The sequence below is a fragment of the Mauremys mutica genome, chromosome 1 (assembly GCF_020497125.1).
Source record: "Mauremys mutica isolate MM-2020 ecotype Southern chromosome 1, ASM2049712v1, whole genome shotgun sequence".
Classification (NCBI taxonomy): Eukaryota; Metazoa; Chordata; order Testudines; family Geoemydidae; genus Mauremys; species Mauremys mutica.
The window spans coordinates 321,959,854-321,983,428 of record NC_059072.1 but is presented as its reverse complement, the minus strand read 5'-3'; the positions used below and the strand labels follow the sequence as shown (position 1 = coordinate 321,983,428).

Below are 23,575 nucleotides of genomic sequence, written 5' to 3'. Positions count from 1 at the left end.
GCATTGCATAAGTGTACAGATAAGATGCAGTGAAACTCTGAACCTTTGGAGGCTTGCCCATCAGGTTGTTGTATTTATCATTAGGACTCCATCCTAAGATTTGTGTATTTGTGCTATCCAAAGTTATATCTTAAATGATAGCTTATTCTGAATGCTGTGAAACTGCCATAAAGGCATTGGGAGTGGGGGAGAGAGGGGATGCAATGCTGTAATGGAGAGGTAGAATGCAAAGCTATGAAGGAATCCCAGTCAAAAGTTCAAACCAACATGTCGTCACCTGGCATTCAGGATAGAGCCTACTGGCTGAATAAGCACAGATTTAAAATATTTCTGACATCTGAGGTGACTGTAAACTTGGGCACAAAGCAGATGCCATAGCTCCACTCTGCTGGGAAATGTGGAGAGAGCAGAGCATGCTCTCCCTCCCATCCATGGCAACTCAGGGATTGTCTACACTGATGGTAGCACTTAGTGAAGACACTATCTATGCTGATGGGAGAGCTTCTCCTGTCAGCGTAGGCACTCCATGTCCCAGAGAGGCAGTAGCTATGTGGACAGTAGAAACCCTCCTTTTGACATAGCACGGTCTACACCAGGGGTTAGGCTGGTATAACTACATCACTCAGGGGTGCGGAAAATCCACACTCTGAGCGATGTAGTTATATCAACATAAGTTGGTAGTGTAGCCCAAACCTCGAAGTGGCTATGGCTTTATGGCTCTAGATGCGGTGGGGAGCAGATAGGAATAGAAGGGAAGAAAATGTTTCCACTCGCCGTGGAGGGCACATTCCACTCACAATTTGTATCCAGGTATCCACCAAGTTAACGCTGCTCCTTGCATTATTAGCTATTGCTCCATGCCTGTATCCCCCTCACAAAGGCACAGAAACATTTCCTTTGCGCAGGCATGGGCAGAGAAGCCAATGGTTGAATGCCCTGAGGCTGAGGGGGCCATTAGTCAGAAACTCCATTGGATTTTCCTGAGTTCATCTGCCTCTTGTGGGTATTACCATCTAATATGTCTCAAAATACATAACTACCACTAGTGCAGGGTGTGCATTTCAGTTTAGACAACTGAAAGAGGAGATAAACTGTAAAGAAAACTAACAGACGTACTCTACATCCTCACGGGTAAAAATCAGTCAAGATTTGGTTATTTTTAGATAAGTGTCAGAAAACAGGACATAACACAATATTAAATATAATTTAGTAATAACCTGTATGTCTGATGTACACATACATAGAAACACATGTCTTTACAGCAGTGCCAAGTTATTTTGGGAGGGGAAGGCAGGACTTTGGATTCAGTGCTTGAGGATGTCATGGTTATAGTTCACCACTAGATGGCAGTTAGGTAGCATTAATTGTCATTTAACTGCTGCATATAGCTTCCAGGAAATGCAACTGACACATATAAACATATATTAGCATTCTCATGTCTCCAGGCTGTTAAAAAGCATCTCTGCACGTGCACTCAGGGTGTGAAGACTGCAGAACGAAGCAGACTGGTTTTGGCATCCCAAGAACTTCTAATGAGAAACTCTTCTACTGCCCTGATGCATATACATTATTACATGTCATTTCCCAATTTTACCACAATTCTGAGTATCACAAGCTATTTTTAATTGTATTACTTTGTCCAGAAGAATGATGCTGCTTATAATGAATATTTACAGTCATTTTTTACAAAAGGCATCAGGCTTCATTAACATAAGAAATCCTCACCCATCTCAAATCTATAATTTGAATAGCTAAGATTTTTGTGATTTATAATTAACGCAGGCACTCCACATTTTTGTAGACAGTATAATGTTAATTCTGACAAACAGGAGATGGCAGGACATATCAATCTTCTGATTTTATAAACTTTTCATCTGGGATACAAAAAGGGAGAGAGACCTTATGTAATGTTTTTTTTTTGGGCGCACTGGTGCAGTTAAACCAATGTAGTTGTATACCCTTAGCACAGATGGGCTGTGTCAGTCTAAACTGTGACTTGCACTAGCTGTACTTTGAAAGTGAGGTAAGTCACAGTTTAAACAGGTGCAGGATGTCTACATTAGAGTTCTGCACTGATTCAGCCTAGTGCAAAACCCACACTGTACATAAGACCTTAATGGTGTCCCATTTACTCAAAAATGAAGCAATATAACTGGCCACATCCATTGACAGTGGTAAGTTTTTAATTAGGTGCAGTGAAATCAATTATAGTTAGTAACAACATATTAAGTCTCCACCCATCATTTTAAAAACATTAATAGACAACTACAGGTAAAATAATTGACTGCTTTTGAAATATGCCTCCAAATATTTCATTAATTTACCAGCAATCATTGCTGGTAATGCACAGTAAAAACAACTAGAGGTTTGATTTATGTTGTGCCTTTCACCCCACTGTGCTCTACAAACATTAACATTTTCTGGTCCAAGGGAAGAGTGCGACCTACTGAATTAACATGACTGCACAGAGTTCCACTTAAGTGTTCTTCAGCAAGAACTGACCCAGCCAGTCCTGGCTTAGCTTGGTAAAATCCAGCATGATCACGTCACAAGGTGGTATAACTGCAGGCCATAATAAACTGCCCTTGAAAAATTTACTTGAACTGCTTTGCTGCCAACACTTTCTTTAATATTAATATACACAGGGAAAAATAATTTGATGTTAGCTTCCAAACCTGGTATTTAAAAATATATCATTGCTTGCTGTCAGCATATTTTAGCATTAACAAGCTGCAACAGCTCCTAGCATTCGGGTTGTCATTTTTGTATTAATAAAAATAAACCTTGCAACATGAACATCTAACATATAGTGGGGTTTGCTTGCCTTCTTACCTCTTCCTTCTTTTCTTCGGTACCAGAAGCTAAATTGAGGCTCAGCTGAGAGTGGCTGCTTATGCCACTGTCTTCATTTCCATCATCAGAGTACCCAGTTTGCACTGAGTCCTGGAAGCAAACAGGATTTCTCCCCAACTTCAGAGCAGGTAACTCAACTCTTTCCTCGCTTTCCATTGAGCTCAGTGACAATGTACTGTGACGATCCGGGCAATGGAAATTAATATTGCACTTGACCTTCTCAGCACTGGGGCTCTGAGGTTTAGGGGCAGTGGGCCTAAGAGGAATGCTAGGCTGCTCATATTCACACGTAAACTGGCTGGTACTTTTTGGTTCATCAGAGTCTTCATAAAACACTTCATTAGGAAGTGCACTAAAGTTGTTAAAAGCGTGTGAGGAACTAACATCATTTAAGACACATGATAATGTCCTGAAGCTGTTGGCTTCACCAGTAAATACATTTGTTTCAGTGTCTGTATCCTGAGAAACAATTGGACTATGAAGATGCGGAGTTCCAGAAAAGGCAGAATCTGGACTGCACACAGGGGAAATGCACCTCCGTCTGTCATTTTCATTGCTACTAGAAACCCTGCGGGAGTAGTCGTCATGTAGTCTGCTGTTTGGCCTTGTTCTCTGGTTTTGTTCGTTCAGAGGAGGAGTCATGCTCTTAGGACCATCTTTCTTCCATGCAACATCTGTAACATTGCTTACAAGTTTCAAAACTCTGTCAAAATCCTTTGCTCTGACAGGGCTCTTCCAGCGTTTTGACTGTCTCTCTGGGTTTCCACTGGCTTTGTCGGAGTCAGCAGAGGAAGTGCTTACTGTCCTTTGTGGCACTTGCTTTTCACTTGCAATCTTGAGGTCAGTGAGATTTGAGGTGGACTTTCGTTTGAACGAGCTCTTTTTCAGAAAGTTTAAGCTATCTGTGCTTTTGCTTCTCCTGTAGATAATCCTGTTGTTTTCAGGATCTTTCACTAAAATTTCACAGATCTTTGGCTCCTGGGTGATAGGAGATGTTGGCCTCGTGCAGTTCTGCTGACTCTGAATTTTATCAGTGTCTAATAAATTGATGCGGCCAACACCATAGGCGCGTCTGATACTGCGTGATCGGTGAGTATTCCTCAGGAAGGAATCATCACTTTCCTCTACATCAGAACAATCAGAAGCCAAACCATCCACTACATTATGGGAATCATGTAAAGGCCCCGAATAAGAATATCGGTTAGTCTGAACTCTCACCACTGCACCATTTGAGACATGTTTTCCCTCAGTGTTCTCATTTAAGACATCTGAGCTTTCTCTGGCCTGAATTCCTTGAAGAACTGAAGATTTTAATTTCTTGAAAGATCCCATTTTTCTAATGGAAGACAAAGCATTCCACGTTGAAGAGCTGCCCATCACAATCAGAGAACGAGGCCTTTCTGAGTTGGAGGTAGTTCGTTTCCTACGGGCAGAGAAAAAGCGCATGATTTTTGAAGGGCTGAGATTGTCATCTTGTATTTCCTCTTCAGCACTGCTGTTGCTATTGCATCCCCCATTGCTAGTTATACTTCTTGGTTCTTTATTATCCATTACTATACAGGTAACAGTGGTGCCATTTCCGCAGCCATTCTGAAATGTTGTCATGTCCTCAATGCCATAAGCATGAGGGCAGAAAGTGCTATAGCTCAGATCCACAATACCATCTTCCTCAGTTGTCCCAGGTCCCAACCCTTCATCTACTGCATCTCTTCTTGCCTTGTTTTCACATCTACTGTGTGAACTGAGCTCTCCAGACTGCACTGCCTGCATCAAGAAAACAAAGCCAGCAGTTAGCCATTTTTCCCCCCACAAAATTCCCTACGAAATGAGACATGGTTCCCTATGAATAAAATCAAGGACTATTAACTAAACAAAGCTGTATCATGGGCTCCGGGAAAAGCTGTTAATAGTTCACTTTAAACAAGAAAAGGGACACTTACGTTCTGTTTAGTTATTTAAAAGACCAATTTAACTTAAATATGTTTTTGTTTATCTGACTCAAATAATCAAACCTACCTTAGTAGAGCAGATATACTGTAATGCTATGTGAGTTAACCTACCCAGTTTAACAATACATTTTAAGCAAATATAGCCCCACCTCTAAAGCACAACGTTGCAATAGTTAGTATAATGTAAGAAACAAAATTATAAGACTGAAACACAGTGAGAGATGCTTCAGCACTTGCCTTGCTCTTTCTTTTATTCTTAACTTGAAGCAAAATGGAAACTTAAAAAAAAATACTATTCTGGGGGGGCTGAAGGGGGAAGAGAGATCCAGCCATTTTTCTCATCACAATACTAAGTTCCTGAATTCCAAGACACATGACCATATATGCAACCAAGGGGAAAGACTCGCATCAAAAAGACTGAGTGCCTTCAGACTTATAAATTCCCTATCATGTGCCACCTACTCTTATGATATTATTGACTTAATACAACAATAATAGAACATGTATATTTTCTATAGTTTGTTGCTATCCAAGGGCCAAACTTTGATCACCTTACTCATGCATGGAGTATCACTGAAGTAATAAATGCAAGGCACTCAAGTAGCTTGTAATTTCCTTAGCAGACAAGCCTAGGGTCAGTCAAATCTACAGCAAAGTAATTTTCTCTAATAAAAGAAAAATACACAAGCAGGTATTTGAGGCAGTAAAAAAGTAGGCAACGACATACAAAAGCCTGTCCTGATGATGTGCTGTTGGAAGAGTGACCTAGGGCAGCCGATGGTGGGATGGGATGCAGATGAGCACGGGAGGAAGCAGCATGTGTTGTGCTTCATGTACTACAAACAGACAAATTAGGGTTCACTGGGTTGTGCTTTCCTGACCTTTTGGTTCATATACTATCCACAGATGCTGGGAGGGATGGAAATTAAACAAGGGTGGTAAACAATTAAAAAAGTTCAGGGACTCTCAACCTAAAACAGCTACTGCCCTTACCATGAGAGCCAGGGCAAGTTTCCTTGGTACTGTCAAATTTTGCTAGGACCAGTGGGATCAGAGACAGCCCATTCCTGGATACCTGGGTCTTGGCCATAAAATAAAATAAAGTAGGAAATGTACAGATACTACACTTGATCTGAGCTCATGACAGAAGTACCCCTGAAATCTGCTCCTTACCCTCTGAAGCTTGGTCAGTTTTTTTTTTTTTTAAATGTAAGGTCTTGGTCTCAAGTAGTCATGTGAACTTTAAAGGCTAATTTGAAACAGGAAGTAAAAGCCCCCTAGCAACCAGAGAAGCTGGGAAGAAGCACTTAGGCACAGCGTGAAGACAGAAAGCTTCCCCGTTCACAGGGTTTAAACAAGCCATTCCCATCACCTCTCCACACTTGGCAGGTCAATGAATATTAAAGGCAGAAGCCTCAGTTGTAAATGTACCAACCCTCCCCCACCCCGTGCAATTATCATCACATGGAGTACAGTACATTCAAAAGTGCATGAAGCTTTTTAATGGTTACATTTCCCCCTTCGAATGAATATATACTAAACACACCATAAATAAGTAAACAGTGTGCATGTCAAATTATAAGCAAACATGATACCCCAAATGTTAAGCTTTTAGGAGTCTTGAAAAATATTGGATCCAGACTTTTGAAGTTGAGTCTCTCCTTTCGGATACATTTTAAATGGAGGTTTAAAATGTTCCCTATGGAGTGTGTTTCGATGTGACGCTTAAAATCCTTCTCATATATTTTTAATCCCCCTCATTCAAATTGTCTCAGCTTGACTCTGCCTTGTTGCACTCTGGTTAGTTGCTGCCTACAAGAGTTGAGCTGGGAGAGGCTTATTCTAACGATTGAACAGAAGCTTTGTTAACCAGAAATGGGCAAGAGCGGTCTGACTAAATCCAAACGGCTTGAAGTTCAAGCCTGCCCCTCATTTTGTTGCATATTCAAAACTGCTGCTACTTTTACTCTATTGTCATGCAAAAACGAGAGGATTTTTGAGCAACATGGTTTTCAGCCCCCAAAACATGCCAACTTTCCAAGTAACGCATCTTTTCATAACATTTCTCCACCCTTGGCACTACTCTGGTGGGAGAGCGGTGTGTGCAGCGAGAAGCACACCGAAAAATAACGCCACTGGGTCCAGTACAGCCCAGAGGCTCCTCTTTCGTGTTCTCCAGTCCCTCGAGAAATAACTACGGGGGGAGGAGACAAATGAAGGGCAGTCGGAAGACTAACTTGCAAACATTATTTACCCAACACAGTGGCGGTAGAAAGCAGCGCGCTGCACACGCCTGGTTCCGTGGGGCAGCCAAAGCCCCTGCATGCCGCAGCCACCCAGAGGGGCCTGGGCTTTTCCGAGTGCGGCCAGTGTCCGCTCGGGCAGAAGCGCCTGCCCCGCTGCTCCCCCATCCTCCCGGCAGGGAACTCGCAGCTAGGAGAGCAGAGAAAGCGGTGTCCCCTCCCTGCCCCAGTGCGGGGACGGAGCGGGAGCAGGCGCCCATTACCTAGGAGGCGCAGGCAGGACTCAGACCCCGCGGGGGCAGCCCCGCTCCCAGCCCTGCCCGCAGCAGCAGCAGCAGCTCCAAGGAGTCCTTCCCCCGCGCTGCTCCCCTGGAGACAGAGCGAGCTGTTTCCACATCGCTATGGCAGCGGTAGGGAGGCGGGGAGGGGGAACTCTAGCCCCAGGGGGGGAGGAGGCAGCTCTTCGGAGAGGTGCAGGAGCAGTGCTGGGTTCAAAGGCTGCGTGCCGGGGCTGTGCGGAGCAGCCAGAGAGGCAGGGGAGGAAGAGCTGTGTAAGCTGGGCTCTCACCAGCAGAAGTTGGTCCAATAAAACATATTACCTCACCCACCCTTGTGTATCTCCCAGCAGCTACTATGTCAGGCTGTGGGCCAGCCGCTGGCCTCTACAGGGAGGGGCTAGAAGGTGCTATTCTCCCCCCACTGCTCCTGTTTCAATGACAGCTTCCTCAGCAAGCCAACAGGCGGAGGAGTGTCCCAGCTGCTGGCCCCCTCTCTCCTCCCACCTGGGAGGCAGAGTCCATGCACCCCTGCATCTGCAACAACAAAGTTGGCTCAAGCCAAGGGCTGCGGGAATACTTAGCACCTAGCGAGAGATTTAGGTTTTCAAAGTGCTGTGCACACAGTAATTAAGGGGCTGATTCCCCTTTCCATCGCCCTCCACCCTGGAAGAGAAAAATTGGGGCTATTTGTTGTGTTGTGTTTTGAATTTAATTATCATCCTATCAAAACAGATAAAGACTAAGCTAGGAGGGTGGTGGCATTTATACACATTAATAATAAAGCAATTGCCCTTCCCTGTTGGGTGTCATTGCTGCTTACTTTGTTCAAGTAAAAAAAACAGGAGTACTTGTGGCACCTTAAAGACTAACAAATTTATTTTAGCATGAGCTTTCAAGTAGGCTTCCAATTAGGGATTGAATATGAAGGAGATGGGGGAGGCAGGAGCAGGAGAAATTACAGCCCTCCAAATTATCTGTTCTCCTGATCTTAACTTTTAAACAACCTCCCAGCCGTTGAATGTATTTCTGGTTCCCACACCCTCTCCTCAGCTGTTGGTCCTCTACAAGTTGCTTTTTCATTTGCTGTATTGAGAAAATATTTACTTTAATCTTCAGTTTCAAAGCTAGTCTTCCCCACCTCTTGCAAGGACTTTCACTTATAATGCCTGGTTTTCCATGTGAGTCTTCCAAGCTGTGGTTGGTTTAAAACACTTACCTTTTTATTTCAAATGTGTAAGGCCAAATCCATCCCTGGTGCAACTCCATTTATTTCTATAGTTACTCCACAGGTGGATTGGCCCCATAGGGATGATGCTGTCAATGCAAAACACACAGAATTTGTGATTGGAGAGAATCAGTACTCAGGGTCAGACATGCCCTGCCTCATTTTGCTATTCACTATATATTTCTAGTGGCTGAATTTAATGATCTCTGCCTTTGGTCAAATTTTCATTATGTACATTGTCTTCAGCCACTGTTCCACATTCCAGTAACAATCTGGTATAAAATGCTCACCTTCATATCAAACATCTTCCTCATTTAAATATTTAAATTGCAGTAGTGTCTCAGCCATCCTGGGCCCCATAATGTAAGGTGCCATGCAGATGTTGGGTCATGCACATCAGTTTCCCATTAGAGAAAAAATCAGTGATGCAGAGTAATCAGTGATGTGGGGTATTTCCGTAGAGTAACTTGCTTTATTTACACACTAATACACCAGTCTTTTAATAGACAGTCACAAACAGCAAGAGGGCAAACCTCTTTCAGAAATTTCAGCCCAAACACCAATGCCTGGTTCCCAGGATTCAGAGTAGCAGCTGTGTTAGTCTGTATCCGCAAAAAGAACAAGAATATTTGTGGCACCTTAGAGACTAACAAATTTATTTGAGCATAAGCTTTCGTGGTCGACAGCCCACTTCATCAGATGCATAGAATGAAACATATAGTAAGAAGATATATATACATACAGAGAACATGAAAAGGTGAAAGTTGTTCTCTGTATGTACAGTCCCTGATCCAAAACACTGAGGTACAAATCCTCAAAGATATTTAGGCACCTAATTCCCATTGATTTCAATGGGAATTAGGTGCCTAAATATCTTTGAGGATCTGGGCCTTAGGGCTGGTCTACACTGGGCATTTACATTGGCATAGCTACATCACTCAGGGATGTGAAAAATCCCCAGTGTAGATAGTGCTAGGTTGATGGAAGAATTCTTCCATTGACCTAGCTACTGCCTCTCAGGAAGGTGAGTTCCCTTACCTACGATGACAGGAGAACCTCTCCTGTGAGTGTAGGTAGTGTCTCCGCTGAAGCAGCTGTAGCATTTCAAGGGTAGACAAGCACTTACAATGTAAAAGGTGACATAGCAGATGGATGAGACAAGTGGGCAAGGGGAAATGTGGTAACACATAAATATGACATCATATGTGGAATTCTTAGCCAGTCTGTAGTAGTGACTGTAGCTTTCCATCTGCCTAACCTAGGCTGTTCTTTATTGTATGTGTTACAGACAAGGTAAATTTTGAGGAAGGACTTGAAGGAGGACAAGATATTGGCTTTATGGATCTGGACTAAGGAAGCCCAAAAGTGCTTGTTAGAGAAACAGAGAATGAGTCTAGAATCACTAGTGGAGTGATGGCAGGAGGAAGTCTTGGAATAAGATAATAGGTCTGATATCTAGGGAGGGGCTAAATTGTGGAAAGCTTTGTAAATAAGGACAAGAAGTTCATGTTTCATGCATTAGAAGAGGGGGAACTTATTGAGGGATTTATAGTGGGGGTGACAGACTAGAAGGTGATTTTAGGATCAGCATTTGGATGGATTTGAGGGGTAAGTATATCAGATTGTACTGAAACAGCAAATGTATCAGAAATAGATTGGAAATATAGTTTTACCACATGTTATAATAGCGCTGTATATCAGGGACTGCTGTTCAAACTTTCACTCGCTCTCACTGATAGAAATATTGGTGAAGTGCCTGCAAGTTTGACCTCGTATAATGGTCACTCTTAAAAACTTGCCTTGGATAATTAGATAAGATTATTACATCATTGTTTGCAATATCCCTTGTCTCTGCGTACTATGGGAATACTTAGAATGTTGCAATTACTGAGGTAACATTAGTTATATAAACCTCTATCTGAGGTGTTTGCATGTTTCTAAGAGTGACTGCTGTATTTTGTATCTCCCAGACCTGTTTGTGTTAGTCATCAGCTTATGCTAAACCCCATTTCTGACTTTTGTGGTTTCATTGGGTCAAAGTACTGCCCTTGCATACATGTATATAAGTTCTGAATTCAATGGGAGTTTTGTGAGTGTATCTGAGGACAGATTTTAGTTTGCTGTTATCAAGAATAATGAGTGTCTGCACTTTCTCCTTAACTTGGATATCCTTTTTTTTTTTAAAATAGGCTGATTCAGACCCATATATACAGTGCCCCAAGTGCAGCTATATCAAGGTACCGCCAAAATTATGGGGATTGCCCTAGTGTAAGGAAGGAGAACAAGGCCCACTATTCTTCCTTTAGATCTGAAACATTATTCTATTTTTCTAGCACAATATTTCTAGGAAAGAAAGGTGCATAGATTCCCAACAGCTAAGGGCAGGGGCGGCTCTAGGGATTTTGCCGCCCCAAGCACGGCAGGCAGGCTGCCTCCGGCGGTTTGCCTGCGGAGGGTCCGCTGGTCTCGCGGCTTCAGTGGACCTCCCGCAGGCGTGCCTCCAGGAGGTCCTCCGAAGCCGCGGGACCAGTGGACCCTCCACAGGCAAGCCGCAGAAGGCAGCCTGCCTGCCGCCCTCGTGGCGCCAGCAGAGCACCCCCCACGGCTTGCTGCCCCAAGCACGCTCTTGGCATGCTGGGGCTTGGAGCCGCCCCTGGCTAAGGGCAATTTACAGCGCTGCAACTTTCTCGCTCAGGGGTGTGAAAAAACACACCCCAGAGCGCAGCAAGTTTCAGTGCTGTAAAGCACCAGTGTAGACAGTGCACCAACACTGGGAGCTACGCCCCTCATGGAGGTGGTTTTTTTAGAGCACTGTGCTGCGACCACACAAGGCACTTTAGCGTTGCCAGTGTAGACTAGCCCTAAGACAAGCCCAAGTTTCAGTAAGTTAATTCTTCACAGAACATAAATGTCTGTTTCACTATTCCACAAATACAAAATGTCACCCACATTTATAACCAAGGCAGGCTGCTTTAGAGCAGAAATAGTGGCTTGTTTTCCAGTTTTTCCTTTCTTGAGAAGATGAATGTTATTTGTTACTAGAGATTGTGCAAAAAGATGGAATTAAGAAAAATTGAATAGCACTTTTATAGGTACTTCTGAGAAGCTGCACTATACCCTATTATTTACAGACTAATAATTTGACCCCACCTGAGTAACAAAGGATGTCATTCAATCAGTGGTTGTGTTGGCATTGTAAACTGTGGGAGACCAAGTCCAAAAGAACTCCAAGAATAAATTCCAGATTGGTATATGCACAATGGTAGTATTAATTACTTGATAATGATCATCACAAATAGCCATAGCAACACAAAATTTAACTTGTTTTAGAAGTTTAAATCTGCGATTTAAAAGAGGTTTAAAATGCATGTGACAAAGAATGAGAAGGATTATTTGACGTGCAATACAGGTGGAAAAGGATTATAAAAAATGTGACACAGGAAAAGCAATATTAAGAGCTTTCATGGCGAAGGAGCAAGATGAACTAGAAAGTGAAATTGAAGCTTTTAGTGGGTATTGATATTTTTTCAAATATCATAGCACATCAATGGCTGCATGTCAGCAGCTCTTATCTAATCAAGATTGTCATCTTCCATAGTCTCAGGGTGGGAAAGTCTGAAGGAGAATAGTTCTGTTACTTCCAATGGAGGAGGAAGAACCCTGTTGCTCATCCATTGATATTTTGTGATTCTTTCTCATTCTTATTTTAAAACTGGGATTTTAAAAGTATATTTAAAGGAGAGAGAGAGACTGGGAGCTTATTAATACTCAAGAAAAACATGGCAAAAAATAATTTGCTACACTGCACACAGCTGGGGAGGATGGTGGGGTGTGGGGTAAACGCAATATTCTGAGTGTGGTTTTTTTTTAAATCATCCTACATTAATGTGCACCCCAACGCAATTTTGAATAGGTGAAAGTATTAGAATAACTGATTCTCTTTCATTAAACTATAGAGTGTTTTCTGAGGTTTACAGTATTTACCTAATGTTGCAATTTGTATCTGTCTTTTGCATCTCAGACAGACTAAGGCTCTGTCCTGCAAACAATTACCCTCATGAGAACCTTTATAAGTCCCACTGGGGATATTAGGCTGAGTCATGCTCTCAGGGAAATTAACAGCAACTCCTCTACTGAATTCAAGGGGAGCAATATCAAGCTCTTAATTTGGATAGTTTAAAAGTGAGGAACAGTAGACATCTGAATACGCACTGCAAATTAATTTTGTCTGTTTTATGTATAAATTAGGTTTCAAATATACTACGGTTGTTTCTATTTGTGTACGTTTCTAACAGGCATAATAATATACCAAAAGGAATTCTCCAAATTCAATAGCTCTGTCATCTTGGCATGTAAATCTCCCATTCCAGTTCATGAACCATACTGTTAAGGAAAGGGCTCAAAGGGCTGCTTGGTTTAAACTGATTAATTTTCTTAATTTGACAGAGGCAAGTGAGGAGTCATCACCAATACAAGTCTCCTCATATAGCTACTTTATAATTGTTCACTAAAAGCCAGGTTCTGATGCTCTTACTCACTAGGGTGACCAGATAGCAAATGTAAAAAATCAGGACAGGGGGTGGGGGGATAATAGGTGCCTATATAAGAAAAAGCCCCCAAAATCGGGACTGTCCCTATAAAATTGGGACATCTGTTCACCCTATTACTCACATTAATACCTAAGCGAGTAAAGGTACAAATTCTAGCTCATTGAGCTACATCTGTGCTAGCTCCGATCGCATTCTAAAACAGAAGTGTAACTGCAGCAGGAAGAACTAGCCACCCTGAGTAAATTCTGTCCAAGATCATGGGTACAAACTCTGGGCGGCCAGCCCCTCCCACTGCTCACGGCTTCATTGCTACTTGAGTATTCTAGCTCCATCAGGGCTAGCGCGGGTATATCCCCTGTATATCTAGTGTAGACATATCCGTGCTGACTGCAATAGGACTGCTTGTGGAGTACAGAAATGATCAATGCGAGAAAGTGTGTCAAATTGGGTTCCAAAAGAGTGCTGAAATACAACTTATAAATAACTGAAATAGACTTCAGTTTTATCATTTAAAATGTTCTTTTGGATTTGCGTTGAGAGATTGTTTCACTTAGTTCGCTGCACTCCATTTGGCACACAGATCTAATTTAGGGTGGACACAATAGCAGGATGGAATGACGCCATCAGTGAAAAAAAGTCCCCTATGTACCAGGTTACCATTGTCCCCTCTCAGTGTTGGTCTTACTCATCCACCTACACCATTGCAGCTGCACACAACTTAACGAGGGACTCGGCCTTTCAGTCTGTTCGAATGCTATTTATATCCCCATTGAGTCTCACTGTGATGCTATTATTGTGTTCCCATCCTCAAGAGGCATTATTAAGACAGCATGACATGAAGAGATGCTTCATACTACAGAAGAGCAGTTTTCAATAAATAGCTCATTGTGTCCAAACATAAAGACAACTTCCTGTTTCCAATTAGGAAGGCTGCGTTCTACCTTTATCTTGTGACTCACAAAAGTTTAAGGGAAAAAAAGAGAGAGGGGAGGACTGTGGAGATGCAAAATACAGAAAAGTGGGAAGGAACAGAGATTCAGCAGTGAAGTGTGTCACAAGTTTGGTCCCATGCACATTTTCTCTCTGTTCTTTTAAAGTTATTAGAAATAGATTTTCTGTTAAGTGAAAAGTATATTAAGATGATGGGGGAACCACATGTTGGGAGGAAAACATACTGACTATCAGAGACAGCTAGAGTGGGCTCTTTGTTAGCACTTGATTATAGCCATTTAGATTCTATTTTTTTCTGTTCTGCTCTTTTCAGGTTCAGATACCACACCTATCACCCAGGTATCAGATTGCCTCATTGCCGTAATTTATCTATTATCCTTATTCTTAATATTTATATTTAAAAAAACTATTAATAGTTCTTTATAACCCCCTCCCACCAAATAACTATCAAACTGCAACCTTGCCATCCTGTCATCACATCTCTCAACCGATCCCCACCAAACATGCCTGGGGAAATAAATGGGTCTTGCAGTACGCTCAGGAGGATCAGAAATATGGGCTCTTATAGAGCAAGGGGTTCTGAATTCTAGAGCTGAGGCCCCCTCACAGAGGCTGCCCTGCTCATTCAGTAAGTGACATTTTAGTGAGACTAAATAACAAGGGAGAGGTGCACTCGCTGAATCAAAGGGACTGATTTAAGGCTCAATCATGTTTCTGCTAATGGTCACCCCTCTACATATTATTGAATCATGGAGTTTGGTCAGCTGTGAAGCTGGACCAAGCAGATTTGCACTGCCATTGAACCACAAGGCCAGCTGGACTGTCTGCTACATCAGAAGTTTGCTGACATATTTGCAGGTAGAGCTCTGCAAATCTGTGGATATCTGCTTTATATCCGAGGATATCTGCAGACCAAGTTTGTGGATCACGGATGGATATGAATCCAAATGTTATATCTATAGCCCTGCAAATCTGCAGATACCCACGGACTGTGTTTGCAGATCGGATATGGATACAAATTTTGTAACCGCACAGGGTTCTACTGGGAGACACAGCTGGATACTGACTATTCTCAGCTTGCATACAGAAATTTCCATACAAATGAAGCTTGAACACCAACTTCCGTACACCCCAGCATCACCAGATAATTCTGTCTCTGCGACAAACTAACAGAGGTGAAATGGACAAGGAAAGAAAGATACCCCACAACTTTATTTTGTTCCCTGAAGTTTCAGTTCAGCACCACAAGCCCCTTTCCACTGCAAAAAGACATTGCATGGTGTTCATCCAATCACCAGACAGGATCCTTCTCTCATGTCGTCTTCCAAGGGAGAAAAAAGAACTGCTGTGACTAACGTTTCCTCAGACAACCAAAGTGTTCTATATCTGTGTTTGTTCCCTTCCCAACCTTGCCCCAACTCCACATCCCATCCTAACCCCTCCCAGTTTGATACAGATAGACATTTACTAAATCATCCCAACATACTGCCATCACACTGTCAGAATTCCTGAAGTAATTGCACCTCTCACCCCTTTGTAGCCTCTATAAGGGTATCCCACTGGGTCTCAGGCCTCTAGCAATCACCTTTTTCAGGGCATGGAACCTGCAATCTCTGTGCAGACCTGGGATTTAGGCTGCATTTCACTGTGATCACTGTAGCAAGTCCGAGTTCAGTTCAGCACTTGTCACTCTGCTCTCCCACAGGGGCTATAACAGGGTTAACCAGTGACCAACCAGCCTTCATAAAGCCAAATATTTATTTAGAACAAAAGCATTACAGAGAGAACCAATCTGCAAGCAATGAACAGCTTTACATGCAGGTCTTAGCTTATCAGGCAGCCATCCATCTTCCTCTTGCAGACCCTGGTAGGGACAGTGTAGTCCAGGTCTCTTACACGCTATCCGTGTACATTAGTGATCAGGGCAGGGATAGCTCAGTGGTTTGAGCATTGGCCTGCTAAACCCAGGACTGTGAGGTCAATCCTTGAGGGGGCCAGTTAGGGAACTGGAGCAAGAATCTGTCTGGGGATTGGTCCTGCTTTGAGCAGCGGGTTGGACTACATGACCTGGTTTGAGCATTGGCCTGCTAAACCCAGGGTTGTGAGTTCAATCCTTGAGGGGGCCACTTAGGGATCTGGGGCAAAAATTGGTCCTGCTAGTGAAGGCAGGGGGCTGGACTCGATGACCTTTCAAGGTCCCTTCCAGTTCTAGGAGATTGGTATATCTCCAATTATTACCTCCTAAGGTCCCTTCCAACCCTGACATTCTCTGTTATTTGCACATCATCCATAGCAAGGGGCAACATTTCATCTGTGAGGCACAATGCATCCCACTGCTTCCTGTTGTGCTGGAGGTAGAGGAGTAAGGGGTAGACAGAGTAATTTGTAACACCTGTAGCATGTCCTCCATCTTGAAGGCTGGTGCTTTTAAGAGGAGGCAAAGGAGCCAGGGTTCTATCTTATCCCCTTCCCAGGTATAAAAATCTACTAAAAACCTAGCTGCTGAAGAAATACCTTGTAATGAAGCAACCAATACACTTGATTAGAAATTAGTTAAAAAAAAACCTCTGCAAAGTTCCACTAGTTCATAATATCTACAATGTTTATTATAATTACAGAATAGAAAAAACTGAAGCAACAGGTCTCGACAGCATGACTGAGCCAGTATGATGCAAGAGAAATACTCAACAGAGCTGTTATCTTGGTTGCTATGCCAATAAGCTTTGGACAATTACAGGTTTGTAAGTGCATAGGAAAGTCACAGCAATCCAAGTCTGAACTATGTTAGAAAAGGAAGGGGGGGAAAAAAAAACCAACCTCCACAAGAATTCTGTGCCGCTAGTCTATTTTCCGGTGTTATTAGTGTTTTAAATTAGCATGAGGACTTCTATTTGTTTAGTCTCTTTTTACAATTATATATGGTGAACCTCAGAGTTACGAACTGACCAGTTAACCACACTCCTTATTTGGCACCGGAAGTACGCAATCAGGCAGCAGGAGAGACCAAAAAAAAAGAAAAAGCAAAAGCAAACGCAGCACAGTAGGGTGTTAAACATAAACTATTAAAAAAATAAAGGGAAAGCAGCATTTTTCTTCTGCATAGTAAAGTTTCGAAGCTGTAGTAAGTCAATGTTCAGTTGTAAACTTTTGAAAGAACAACCAGAATGTTTTGTTCAGTTACAAACATTTCAGAGTTACGACCAACCTCCATTCCCAAGGTGTTCATAACTGAGGTTCTACTGTATTGCCTTTATTATTGCATAGTGTAAGCTGAAATTAACATCCGTGGGCATGTCTACTGTACCAAAAGATTCAGCTATGATCTCTCTCATGTTCCTATATATATTCCAAGGGAAAAAAAAAAAAGGCTTCCTCTTGCTAATTCTACCTCTGGTTTGTTATATAGCTGCCACATCTTTGATTTTTTTTAAAGTTTATTTTCCATTTAGTTGCAAGTAAACTGCTTGATCACAAAATCTCGTAATGGGAAAGTTATAGAAACAATACATTAAAATAGGGATACAACAATGAAAAGCTCCAGTAATTTTCATAGGTTATGATAATGTCTGTCTAATTTTGGGATAATTTCCCATTAAATGATGATACGTGTGCTAAGAATGCAATGTGGCTGACAACTTTAACTATGAACCTGTTATTATTAAGGCTACAATTTTGGCACGGAGACCATAGTGTTCCCAGTAATTGTGAATTTGAATAAAATACATGATGAGCCCACTCCGCAGTGGTGCCTCCTGTCCTGAGGATGGGTAGGGCCCAGGCCTGCCTCCACTTGCGCCAGAGACAAGGGGGCCAAAGGGTCATTGCCACCTTCACATTTTAAACCAGCGGATTGTCAGTTGGGAGGGTAAGATAAGGAGGCCCTTGCGGAAAAGGCAGGGACTCCAGGAGGATCGAGTTGGTGGTATTCAGGGCTCCCGAGGGTTCGAGGGGGATTGGGCTGGTCATGAGGACCTCCCTCTAGGGCTCCGGGAGGATCATCTGGTGACCTTTCTGTGACATATTGCTTTTTTCCCTGCACCTCTGCTGTGAAATTTACTAAAAATTTCCATGCCAAAACTGTAGCCTTAGTTGTTTTACTGTTGTTATTATTACAAGCCTTCATTTGGTATCCATCACAGTGCTATCTCCTCTTCCTTAAAATCCACCTTCTTCTTTAATAATACTAAAATCAATGGCAAAATTTTCAAACTTAAGTGATTAAAATTCATCATCCCTTCATATTTTGGCAGATAAATAAATGGCTGGCTTCCTTTGCATTGGATCACTATAAACATCATTTTAATTGATAAAAGTCAGTAATAAAAATCTCAGATTAATAGAAGCTACAAGTAGCTCATTTCATGCAAGCTGTGCACAGGGTTGATATCAACTCCTGTCATACATAGGGTGCCCAATTCTTTCCTCAGACAGTCACAACTCCCAGTGACTTCTATATGAAGGCTGAATTGGCACCAGTAAGACTAATAGCCTGAAAGCTAAAAAATTTTAAATTACTTCATTTCCCTTCAGTAGCAGCCACTGTCTAATTAGTTAGGGTCATAGAATCATAGATGATTAGGGTTGGAAGAGACCTCAGGAGGTCATCTAGTCCAATCCCCTGCTCAAAACAGGACCAACACCAACTAAATCATCCCAGTCAGGGCTTTGTCAAGCCGGGTCGTAAAAACCTCTAAGGATGGAGATTCCACCACCTCCCTAGGTAACCCATTCCACCCTGCTAGTGAAATAGTTTTTCCTAATATCCAACCTATTCCTCCCACACTGCAACTTGAGACCATTGCTTCTTGTTCTGTCATCTGCCACCACTGAGAACAGCCTAGCTCCATCCTCTTTGGAACCCCCTTTCAGGTAGCTGAAGGCTGTTGTCAAATCCCCCCCTCACTCTTCTCTTCTGCAGACTAAATAAGCCCTGTTCCCTCAGCCTCTCCTCGTAAGTCATGTGCTCCAGACCCCTAATCATTTTTGTTGCCCGCCGCTGGACTCTCTCCAATTTGTCCACATCTTTTTTGTATTGGAGGGGCCAACACTGGACACAATACTCCAAATGTGGCCTCACCAGTGCCAAATAGAGGGGAATAATCACTTCCCTTGATCTGCAATGCTCCTACTAATGCAGCCCAATATGCCATTAGCCTTCTTGGCAACAAGGGCACACTGTTGACTCATATCCAGCTTCTTGTCCCCAGGTCCTTTTCGGCAGAACTGCCACTTAGCCAGTCCATCCCCAGCTTGTAGCGGTGCATGGGATCGTTCCGTCCTAAGTGCAGGACTCTGCAGTTGTCCTTGTTGAACCTCATCAGATTTCTTTTGGCCCAGTCCTCTAATTTGTCTAGGTCACTCTGGACCCTATCCCTACCCTCCAGCATATCTTCCTCTGCCCCATCTTAGTGTAATCCGCAAACTTGCTCAGGGTCAAATTATTGCTGAAGATCAAATTATTCCACTAGTTGGGTTATTACTGTGTGGGGGAGGAAACTCTGCAAATTAAGACTCGCAGAGTTTCCCTAGAATTATTCCATTGGGCCTGAGTTTGACCTCTTATTGAAGTAGCTAAGTGTTCGACTTCCTAAACTCACAGATCCCCTGAGCTCTGCAGATGGCCCATCTGTCCAGAGGCCTTGTACTTCTGCACTACAGTTGGTCAACACTTGGACTAGTGGACCTGGTTTCCAAACTGTGCTGGGGACCACCAGTATGTTAATGCCGACAGGGACAGCACTAATTTACCCACAAACATGAGTTTATGGGGTCTGTGGTGCCCCCTCTAAGGCCCTAGCCTGCCTCTGCACAGCTGCAGATCCTGACCACTGAAGAGCTCCCCTCAGAAAGGAGGGAAATGATGCCACAAATGTAATACTCTCAATGTCTCTGTGTCTCTCTGCCAAGCTCAACCTTCCCCTCCCACAGAGCAAATAGGCCCTTTGATTAAAAAAAAAAGGAAAAAAAAGGCAAGGTCTATCTACAGAGTCTTTTTCTTAGTGTCCTTGGACTTCAAATGAACTCAGTTATTCCAGTTGCTGTCAAGAATGAACCAATTGGAAATAAAAGTAGAGGTCAAATGTTCAGAATTTCACCAGTATTGAAAGCAATGTCAAAGTCTTTTAAAAAAGGAAAATTCACATCTCAGACAGAGCAAATAGTGTTGTGGTTGAAGCACTGGACTGGGACACGGGAGTTCTGCGTTCTATTTCTGTGCGACCTTGGGCTCTCACTCTTTCTCTGTCTGAATTCCTCATCTGTAAAGAAGTGGGCGTAATAATACTTCCCTACCTCAAATGGGCATTGGGAGGACAAATCTATTAATGATTGTGAGGTGCTCAGATACCATAGTGATGAGTGCCATACAAAAGCCTATATATGAATAAAAATAATCTACTGCTTTTGTGCACCTGTGACAAGACCCAAAGCAAGAAAGTTAGTTTTCCAGAAAAAGTTCAGGCTAAGGCAGCTGTTGGAAGACCTTTCTGCCTGATTTATTCTGATGCTAGAGTTTCTGAACTTGACTAATTTATGTCTTGTATAATCATGGTATCATTCTGAACCGTAAGATTGCAAGTTTCCTTACAACAGTAGTTAATTTACTTCAATAAGTCCTGTCTTTGCGTAAAGATTCCAAATAACAAAATGGACAATTCTATTTTTGTCAGTGACTTTATCCCTTTTAAAAGACCTTGTCAAATCTCAGGGCAAAAAATGTAACTGAAATAACTTCAGCACCGACCTCCCCTCCCCCACCCCCGTGAATTTGGCTGCCTGTCTGTTAAAAACTGAGGCAGAGGTTTGAGTCCCAATTCTAGAGCAAGTAACAAGGGAGGCAGTTTGTGACACTGCTAGCCAGGGGTTACTGATTGCTCTAACCTGTACCATGGGACTTGCGGCATCTAGGGAATAGCAAAGCATAGGAATGCTCCGGCCCCCAGCCTGCTGTGACATCTCTAGAACACATTCTGTGCTCTGTGTGTAGGGTGAGGAGACAGCAAGTGTGAAAAAATCAGGATGGGGTGGGGAGTAATAGGCACCTATATAAAACAAAGCCCCAATATTGGGACTATCCCTATAAAATCGGGACATCTGGTCACCCTATCTGTGTGTCGTGTTTCACTCTACCACATGTTATGCCATGGACCCCTAGGTCCCCATCTCTTTCCTCCACAGCCCATCCTCATTCTCCCTGCTGTTCAGCCTGCCTTCCTAGCTCCCCATGGTCTCTGTGAGGACAATATGGTAAATCAGGGCAGGCTGGCAGCGCTGGAAAATGGAAATGGCTGATGGGTATAAAAAATGCCATTGTCTAATCTTGGTGTAGCTTGAACAGGTTATTATGAGTAAGGGGAATAATTCCCTCTGTGTATTTAGTTTTTAAATGTCAGAAGTGGCCTGTGCCTGAGATATTATTGGAATATGTGTGTTTGTACAGATAGTGGTTGTTTAGTGAGAGGAACCCAAAGAAATGCAAAATTATCAGGACAAAAGTGCAATCAGGGAATATTTTAAAATATTGCCTCTGCAAAAGTGAGAAAATACTTTCATTTAAAAATTACACGAAAAATACAATTCCATGAAGAGTTATTGTGCCAAATATTAAAATCAGTCATTAAACAGAGGGATTCTAATTCTGCTTTATATACAAATCCCAAAGGCCTCCATAATGCATATGCCCATATATGTACATACATTATTTCTATATACCTCTAAAATCATTGTTTATAAAAATCATTCAGTAAACATACTGCCTGGAATAAATTCTTCTTAAAGTGGTTTAAAAAAAATCTATAGCCTTATCTACACTAGGAAAAATACCCATTGCTGACAATGGGACCAGCAATTGGTTCAGCCCAACCTTTAACAGTGTATTAAAATCAGCTCACTTTAAATCTGTTTTATCCATGGTTTTCTTGTTCTACACTTCTGCTTAGACCATGTTTAGCACCTGTCCACCTGACCCACTGCTGACATCCACTGTCAGCAACAGGTAATTATCCAAGCTAGACAAAACTTATGTGAAAGTTTTAATTCTGAACATCTTAAAGATCTGTAGGAAATAATCTTTTCACGAAGTACACTGGAAACACGCTGCTTTTCCTGTGAAAGAGTAAAATATTACAAACAGAAGAGTAAAAAAATGCACCACCGTAACCAGCTATCTCAGCTGACTGATATTATCCTAACCGAGCCAAATCAAGAAAATATATTAATTAGTTAAAAAGCATTTTGGAATTCAATGGGCCATTATTTATTTATATATTTGGAATGCAGTGTTTTTCGTGGTCAGATCAACACTTCAGTTTAAATCATTTATGTTGCAGCCTAATAAATACACTAATCCCATAACATTCTATGCACAATGTTCTGTACTTTGAATTTTAAACATTTAAAGAACAGTGCATAAAAGATCCTAAATTTGTGCTTGTAAAAAATAGTCACATTTGAGAATATTTTTAGGTGTAGATGTGAGCACAACTGGGAAAGTTTTGGTTCTAAAAATAAAAAACAAATTATTCTAGATTTAAACTGGTGTTAAGTGAAAGGAGAATCAAATCAAGAGTTTTCAATGGGTTAAGTCTCACAGTATTAAACATGTTTACATTTTGTTAATATTAAAAATAAATTAGTATGCAAGAACAAACTCATTGATACAAATAGGAAAATTATCTTCCCAGAGAAAATGATGTGTAATTGCTACAATTTCCTGCCATGGAATCTAATGGTGCCTTCATTTTACAGTGAAAGTATTTGATAAATGTTTCTTTGTTATGGAGAGCCCACTCTGTTTACATAAACTTCCACTTATATTTCCATTTTCCTTTTAAGGGGCAACCTATTCATTTTAACTTCCTACACATGAAAAATGCTAGCTGCTAGATTAGCAAATTGTACTTTAGGTACACAGGTGCCTCTTGCTAATTTATGATTGTCTCCTACTACACCTCTTTTTCTCACTTACTTCTTTTTTACTTTTGTTTACTCACAAGAAACACCTGGCAAACTTGACTGCCTCATCCCAGCAAACTTGCTTGAGTGTAGCATACTTATATCTGTACTGATTTCAGTTCAAATTAATCATTAAAGCCTTGATCCTGCAAACACTGACATGTCTGAGTAATGTTAAGCACATGACTAGTCCCGTTCACTCACATGCATAAAGTTACTTAGGTAGTCACATGGGACTATTCACATATGTAGGTGTTTTCAGGATTGGGGCCAAAATAGTCTCCAACAGTCGGGTGGTTTACTTTGAGAAGACACAGGAATTATCACACAGAATAATTTGTCAAAACTAAACTAGGGCTCATCCTATAATCCCTAAAACAGCCATTGCTCCTCCCTTATAGTCATCTCCATTTCAGTTCTGACAGTCCAACAATGCTGCAGGCACTCTCCTCTGACAGACTTGAAGTGCAAGACTGCATGCAAAATGATGATGTTGTTTTCAGCTTCTAATTAGCACTATTAGCAAGTGAATCCAGAACAAAAGTCAACTATTTTCTCCACACTTTCTTAATGA

General features: G+C 42.0%; 1 protein-coding gene across 1 annotated transcript in view; it reads right to left on the bottom strand.

Moving 5' to 3' along the window:
- The window catches only part of SPATA13 (spermatogenesis associated 13), a 112,263-nt gene that overhangs the window by 61,885 nt on the left and 26,803 nt on the right, over window positions 1-23,575 (bottom strand). The window contains exon 2 of the mRNA XM_045017375.1: window positions 2,833-4,617. Coding sequence (XP_044873310.1) covers window positions 2,833-4,617 — 1,785 coding nt within the window. The remainder of the gene's footprint in view (window positions 1-2,832; window positions 4,618-23,575) is intronic.